Raw genomic sequence first — 8,506 nt, 5'->3', positions numbered from 1 at the left:
CAGGAAGCCTCCTTCACTGGGCACATTGTAGCCCATTTTAGGTATTCCAATCAGTTATAGGCAGAAGATGGACTTACAAGCTTTCTATGGTAATATTTCTGGCTATTCCTTTCTCTCCCCCTCATGTGTCTATTTTATAATGGTATGCCCAGGAAACCACGATTCAAAAGACAGTCAATATCTTAACATTATTTCCCCAATAAAATATATCTTGTAGATCTATTTCCCAAATGAAAAGTTTATTAATTCTGTAAACAAACATATTTGGGAGGTAGAGAGCATTAATAATTTGAAATGTTTCCAAAAGAAGATTTGAGAAAATTGCTTCTCTCTTAGAACTCTGTTAGTATTATTTTTGAATTAGGGACTTTTTGACTTAGGGACTTTCTGAATTTTAAGAAATGTAAGGAGTGAAAAAAAAAAATATCCTTGGATTCCCTTCCTGAATTTGGCACTAACTGAAAGTCAGACACAGGAGACCGGAATGAGTAACCAGTAAATGCTGGGCTGAGTGACTGGGCTTATGGACTGCTCTGGTGGATTTTCTAAAACATCACTTCTGATTTAGATGACCTTTCCCATCAAGGCATTTGATTGCATAGCTAGACAACTACAGCTGTCTTCGATAGGGCCTTTCCATGTCCTAGAGCCAACCTGAATGTATCCATTTGCTGGGCGGCGGACCAGAAGAAAGGGTCTGTCTTTTGAGGGACTGATTTGAGCTTGTCTGATTCCTTTTTAAAAACCCACCATTTTGGGTCCATCTAAATTTTAGATCCTCTACAGTGAAGAGTAAGAAACATGGAGAGGACCTGGATTTTTATTCAGGGTTCTATCATAAGTTTGTTATAAATTTTCAGACAAATATTATTTCTTCCTTGAAGAATCCTAGGTTACCTTTAGAAGTCATCAAGGAATTCCCCCACAGATGGCCTTCTGATCAATCAATGTCCCTCTCCTTCTAGCCTATGAATGAGTTTATGGCCCAGTAGGTGTTGGCCCTCCTAGGAGGTGATCATCATGGTGAATGTTTCAAGAGTCAAAGCTGAAGAGGACTTGGGAACATTGAGTAAGACTCAATATATAGGATAGATTCTTCTGATACAAGTTGTTAAAAAAAGTTACATCAGAAAGCAGTTGGACATACTGTCATTCTAGGTGGCTGATTAAGATCCATTCATGGAAATTTCAGGGAGACAGATCTTTGCTAAATATAAGACAAGTAAATGATACAAGAATAAAATTCTTCTCAAATAAAACACCCTTTCAGGCAAAGAGTGCAAACAGAGACTGCCAGAAATAATGTAAAGGAGATTCTTAGACTAAACAGAATAATGGCTCAAAGTCCATGTAGCAAAGGAGAATAAACATTTGGCTTTCAGAAAGAGATGGAACGAGACAATGCTAAACTGTGTTGAGACAACCAAAGGAAGGAAGGGCCTTCCCTACGGGAATTATGTTTACTTAAAGTTTGTTTTTGTGGTTTTACTTTTCTTTTCTTTTTTTTGGTTTTGTTTTGCTTTTTAAATGAGATTTTAAGAACTTCTGATATTTAGTCCCAAAACTTAATGTCTAAATGTTTGAAGGAAACTGCTTTCTCTAAGCTAGGCTAACTGTGTCTAGGGGAAAATCATCTGTGAGAGAGGAAAAGGAACATTATTTTGTTTTTGCTTCTGCTCTTCAAGCTAAAAACACATTTATTTACTCTAAACCTACTTATGTATCATGAGAAAGACTATGGGCTAAAAACAAACAAAGAAATCAAAGTCAATGTAAAATATTTCTTAAGTACATGAACTACAGGACAAAAACTAGTGTTGGCTAAGTAGGTAAAAAGTACCTGAAGGGCGAAGGAAAGGAGAAGAAAGGAAAAAATATTGCACAGGCAGGTGGGGATAGATGAAACCCTTTCTTAAGCCAAACACAATGCCCTGAGTTGATTCTGACTCTCAGTGACCCTGTAAGACAGAGTACAACTGCTCCATATGGTTTTAGAGACTGTAAATCTTCACGGAAGCAGATAGCTTCACCTTCCTCCCTTGGCAGCTAGTAGGTTTGAACCACTGACCTTGTGGTTATGTCTAATGCTTAACTCACTCCACCACCAGTGTTTCTTCCCTTCTTAATGCAGAGATTGCCATAGATAAGTGGGGAAGACTACTTCTAAGTGCAAGGAGACATACTGTTATCCATGGCTCCTAACATGGGTCAGAAAAATTAGTGGCAGTTATTCTTCGATTGTATCTTCATGTGGTCTCTTAAGAAAGACCGTAACATGTGATTGTTTAATTATCTACCTCCCCCCAGCCCCCATTAAGTTATTATTTCAACGAGGGCACAGACTGTACCTATTTTTACTCACCGTTTTATCTTCTAGTGTCTAGTAGGTACTCAGTAAAAAAAATTCCAAATTAAAAATAGAACTAAGAACGTTTAAGAAAATAAAACCAGTCATTGAGAATAGTTTTTTTTTTTGAGAGAACTGTGGAGTTATTCTGGGAAGGTCCCCTAACAAGGAGGTTTCTGGCATTTGGGACTGTGTGTTTACATAGACTGTAAGTGTAGCCAAATAAAATAGCCCAAAGCGGAGTTTGCTGGTCGAATGGGACTCCTCAGACATCAGCATCATCTAATCTTCACTTTGCACATGAAAATTAGGTCTTTCTCTCTTAAATTTTACAATATCTATCGCATTTCACTCACAGACTTGAGGTCAGTTTAATGATTCCTTAGTCATGGATGGGACTGTACCCAGGTTGGACAAATGGATTCAAGTTCCATGGCCCTAAGCTTTAATTTTCTGAAGCATTTCTCAAGTTGTTTCTCTGAAGCAGCGTTGTACTCTAATTGGGACCTGGAAAAAGAAAAATGAATGACTAACTGGAAACCTTGGCTTTTCTCTTTTGAAGGGGCGGGAGCAAGTGGCAGATAATGTAGTTATCAATGGAGCAAGAGAGAATCTGCCTCCACAGGACCTGAAACAGCAGGCCTCAGCCAAAGAGGGTGGTGTCCAGGGCCTTCTCCTGCCTGAAGACCTGCTTTCAGGAGAGGAATACGAGTGTGTCTCACCTGATGATATCTCTTTGCCTCCACTCCCTGGAAGCCCTGAATCCCTCCTGGCACCATCGGATATGGAGGTGGAGCCTCCTCCAAGCTCCTGCTCCCTTGGCCTCCACTTAAGCAGCCTCAGGATGCAGCCAGAAGCCAGCAGCCCAGGGGAAGCCCAGGAGTCTGTTCTGCCACCACCTGTGGCTTTTGCTGACACATGCCAGGATAAGAGAGAAACATTTTCAAGTCATTTTGAGAGGCCTTATCCCCAACTCAAATCTGAGGCCCCATTTACCTTCCAGGGATTTCAGGAAAAAAGCACTGCCTTTCGCAGAATCAGTGCTAACCATCCAGAGAGCATGCTGAGTGAGGTGCATGAGAGAGCTTTACAGCGGCACCCTCAGACACAGGGAAGCTTGCTAGGAACACGGGAGAAAATGCATGCTAATAGTACGGTCACTAAAACCCAAGACAGGCTGCATGCTTCCCCTGAGGCCAGCGGGGGCCATCAGATGCCAGTGGTTTCCCAAGAAGAGATTAAAAGTACATCAGCAAAGAACAGAGTGGTCAGCCTAGCTGGCCAGCCACCTAATATCTCCAGACTCCTGTCTAATGTCACTGTCATGGAAGGTTCTCCAGTGACTTTGGAAGTTGAAGTAACAGGATTTCCAGAGCCTACACTGACATGGTGGGTAGCCTATAATGACAAACCATAGAACAGACAAGTTGAATCACTGAGGAAATCTATGTGCACTAACTGAAACGTTTAGGGCTTGCTGATTAATATTCTATGACATTGTGATTCTGCATGATTCAATCTCACATCGACCCCCAACTCTCATTTTAGATCCAGCATGGCTAATATGCTTAAGTATAAAAGTAACCATATAAAAGAATAAGTTAACAAACCCCAAAGGCATTGCAAGTGAGTTAAACTTTCCCCCCTTCTCTGCTCCCCTCCCCTCTGATTTAACACTCCACATTTCTAAATATTGGACATTGAAATTCTTTGCTGTTGTCTCTTTCTACATAACCATGATATTTTCTTGGTTTAACATCCCTTATTCAATTAAAGGAATCCTGGTGTGGTGCTGTAGGATAAGCACTGGATTGCTAACACAAGGTCAGTGGTTCAAACTCACCAGCCACCCCTATACAAGGTTGCTATGAGCCAGAACCGCCTTGATGACAATTGACAACAACATTCAATTAAAAAGCATTAGAATGGGAAGTTTTCCCTTTCCTGTCATTTATTCATTTCCTTCTTTCCCTCTTCCTAGCAGAGTCATACAAGCCACTTTTGTAGTACTTGGTTGATTTACTTAGATTTCTTTTTATAAGTTCCTTCTGTGTGAAAGGTGGAATAAAAATCTTTCACAGGAGACAGGTAATCAACTCATTTTAAAAGGTGCTGTAATAACTGAACTGTGAGCAACATTATTTCACTCTGGAAACATTTTTTTAAACCTACTTATTTTAGAAAAAATAAACTGCAGAATACAGACTTTTAGTCACTTAATGAGGATAACAATAGAAGCAGTCCTAATGTTAACATTTAGAAAGTTTTCATCCTTAAGCAGATTTATTTAACAACCAAGTAACAAATATGTGAGAGGAAGTTTATGCTTAGAAACTAATATAAGCAAAGAAGCATTTGTTTATCAGAATGTTTCAGTAGACATGAAATTCATCATTTCAAGGCTTGTGTGTGCCCAGGGATGGTACTTGCGCTGTGAGCAATCTATAGTGCTTATAAGAAATGTGTGTTTCTCAAATTATTCAAAGAAATGATACTTGTCCTGATAGCATAGCCACTTACGCTTCTAGTTTTATTTTGTTGCTTTTATAATCGCATGTGTTTTATAAATCCAAAATTTCATATTTATGAACATAAAAGTCATTCAATTCATCATTAAATATCAGTTCACCCTAAAGAAAAATGTTGTCTGAGGTTTTCCTTATTGTGTCCACTAAATAGATAACTTGTTGAGTATATAGTGAAGAGCCAAGACTATTGCAGCATTGAGAAAAAGTAGTCTTCTACCTGATTCACAAAATGTTGTTCAATTAACTGATAAGCTACATTTTCTTAGGATATTCAAAGGCAAAATCATTGCTTAGGTAAAGGAGTAGATAACGATTCAGGGTTGTTGTCACTTCTTATTTGTAAAAACTTAGGATATAAATAGATGAACAGGAATCTAGAACACACAAAAGAAACACGGTAGTTGCTTTACAAAAAAATGATGCAGCAACATGTTCATTTTCACAGGAAACTTTGAGAAACATGTCATTTAACAATAATTGTCCCATTGCAAAGATGTCTTTTATAACTAAGAGCATTTTCCTCTTCTAATTAAATTAATTCATAAAAATTTTATGAGCTCCTTTCACCAGAATAGGATGTATACGTATCCTTATCTAAAACAGTACGTTTGTACTCCCAAGGAGCTCTTTTGGTCTGAATGTGACAGGGCACATGAGTCTCATTCCAGCTTGGATTCCAATGAGTCACAAGCTGCGGTTCCACAGAACTGCAAGATTGAAGCAGGCCAAATAAGAGGCTATCATTTCCCACTGTAGGTTAATAATTGCCATGAGGGAATGGTGGCCCAGTGTGGCCACATAGTCTACTTTTTCCAGAAAAGCTGGATAAAAAAAATTTCATAAACAATATTCCAACTGTTAAATGTTGTCTAAAACTTAAATGTTTTAAAAACCTGGTCTGAGCCAATCAAAACATTTCTCTGTTAATCTCTGCTTGAAAGATAAACAGCTGTACTTGAATTTCATATCCCTACAAAGTCCTGCTAACTATAGAGAGTATTACAGTTGCAAGATCCCTGATGATGCAGTGGTTAAGCATTTGCCTGCTAACCCAAAGGTCAATGGTTTGAACCCATCAGCTGTTACATAGGAGAAAAATGTGACAGTCTGCTTCTGTCCTATAGGGTCACTATGAGTCAGAATCAACTCAAAGGCAGTGAGTTATAGGGGCACTATGATTTGGAAACCACTCGATGGCCACGGGATTTTGGGTTTTCTTTCTTTACAGTAGCAATGGGTCTATTTGCAATGGTTATTTGAACTTGGAAATTATGCCGATGAACAGTGATCTGACTAAATACTGACTCTCTGCTTCAGGTACAAGAAGGGCCAGGAATTGTCTGCAGATGGTCACTTACAGGTTTGTCACAAGGAGACAAGGCATTCAGTGTTCATTTCGAAGGTATGTGAGGCAGACACAGGCCTCTATGTGGCTCGGGCCCAAAACTCTAGTGGCACTCTCTCTTCCAGTGTCTTCCTGCACGTAACAGGTAACCGCAAGCCACCAATCACAAGAATAAACTGGATTACGCTATGTGTCATCTATGTTAGTGTGTCTTTAATGTACTGGCTATCCACACTATGATGTTGGCACTGATGGATGTCATTCTAATGAACCTGAAGTACAATACAGTTTTCTATTTTCCTGTACCACCTACAAAGCATCCTTTATCAAGTGTACCTCCACTCTGTTCATATTGCTATTATGGCTAATACCAATGCTTGCTAAAATAATAGGATTGTCCTTACTGCTTTAATGTAGCTGAGGTTTGATAAATTATTTTTAGTGGATAAGGATATATTTTTGCACTATAGAAAGAGATTTGTTCAATTTCATACACAGTAAAATGTGCATGATTATTCCCATCTAAAGAAAATTTAAAGACATCATGTAGACATGAATTAAATTTCACATCCAATTGTTTGTTCATTTATTTTTAATGGTATTCATAAACACTGCTTTATAGGGAATAGCAAGAGAAACAATTAACAAAAGTTATTTTCATTATTGCATTAGGTGCCATTTAATTTTTATTTTCCAATCTTGATCTCATGTACTGAGATTCATTTTATATAGTTTCAACAGACTACATTACTGAGTCTGAAGATGCTGCTGTAAATAATCATGTCTCATGTTGATCTTACGAGTTTGACACTGGAGAATAGATGTGCTGTCAACTTTAAATGGAGTTTCAAACTTCCATCAACTCTGCATGTCATAGAACAAGACGGAACATAGTCTATGATAATGGGTCAACTTCACGCCTGTCATTCCTTTGATGTGTTTTAGGTGGCCGTAATACAATTATAACAAGGTCTTCCTATTTCTAATCTCATTTCTGGCTTCTGACCATTTTTGCAGCCTGTGGTAACACATATCGGTGCCTTAGTTTCCCATTTGCAGAATGAGTTCATTATCTACCTTTCTGGAGTCTTGGTGCAGCTGTATAGAATAAGCCCTGGGCTGCTAACTGCAAAATGGATGGTTCAAACCCACCAAGATGCTCCTCTGAAATGCTAGGCAGGGTCTCTATGAATCAGAACCAATTCGATGGCACTTAAGAACAACATCATTACCTACGATTCTGGCAGCTGAGTTTTCATTGGGTGTCTCATTGTTGCTCTTATTGTTAAGTGCCATCAAGTCAGGTGTCACAAAAAAACTGGAAAAGTGAAGCCCTCAATGAAGACGAAGGGTATCTGTGTTGCTTTGTGTAATTCATCATCACGCTGGCCTCCTGCCCATTATTTCTCTCTCAGATGCTGTTTCTTAAGAATATTATATTGAAAGAGTGGTGTTAATATGTGATTTCTAACTATTCCCGGGGTTAGGGAAGATGATCTTTTACCAATTGGTGATTAAATTCCTTTTTAATTTCTTAAAACTAAATATTTTTCAATGATTTGAAATTAAACTCTGGAGGATTCACTTAGAATGTTCTAGGGTAAAAAGTTTTAATAAAATGGTTTAAGATGAATTCTTTTGCTTTCTAATAATTATCATTTTAATCATGAAAAGCGTTCTACACCTTTCTGAAATTTATTATTCAGAAAAAAAGCATCATATTTTTGCTTCCTCTTAAAAATAAGAAGAAATAAGAGAGGCATTTGTTTTTCAAATTTTAAACATAGTGTTATCATGCGAGGGCAAAATCTTTAGTTGAAAGAATAATTCATTACAGACTTTTGATGAAGGGAAGGAATTAATTATGTTACTGGAAGACTGCTACAAATAATCAAAATATTTAAATGAAATAAATTCAAGTTAATATTAAAAAGTTACTAAATGTCTGACAATGCGAAATGTGTAGTCAAGTAAAAATTTGGCACATTTTTATTTGTACTGCATATTCAGTTTAATTACATTTTTTATCTTAATTTTATTCCAAATTTTAACAGAAATCTATTAAAAGTTTATATACCCTACAGAACTTTGAGTCTCTTACTTCTCCTGTTCTTCTAGCCCAGTTACAAATCTTTTGCATATCCTGTTTAACTCCGATTACCCATTTTGAAGCTAAAGAGTAAAACCTATTCATGTCCAAAGAAGGCAGACATAGCCAGGTAACAAATTCCGTCTTGCTCCAGTGTCTTGTGAATTTGACAGTTCTGCCTCCTCATTTTGCTAACT

General features: G+C 37.7%; 1 protein-coding gene across 1 annotated transcript in view; it reads left to right on the top strand.

Annotated features, from left to right (window-relative positions):
* Nucleotides 1–6,460, top strand: part of CCDC141 (coiled-coil domain containing 141) — a 331,211-nt gene extending 324,751 nt beyond the window's left edge. The window contains exons 23-24 of the mRNA XM_006866703.1: nucleotides 2,910–3,736; nucleotides 6,193–6,460. Of these exons, the coding sequence (XP_006866765.1) occupies nucleotides 2,910–3,736; nucleotides 6,193–6,460 (1,095 nt within the window). The remainder of the gene's footprint in view (nucleotides 1–2,909; nucleotides 3,737–6,192) is intronic.
* The last annotated feature ends 2,046 nt before the right edge of the window (nucleotides 6,461–8,506 follow it).

This window comes from Chrysochloris asiatica, unplaced genomic scaffold (genome assembly GCF_000296735.1).
Source record: "Chrysochloris asiatica unplaced genomic scaffold, ChrAsi1.0 scaffold00094, whole genome shotgun sequence".
In the NCBI taxonomy this organism is placed as follows: Eukaryota; Metazoa; Chordata; class Mammalia; order Afrosoricida; family Chrysochloridae; genus Chrysochloris; species Chrysochloris asiatica.
This window is presented reverse-complemented; position numbering and strand designations above follow the sequence as displayed.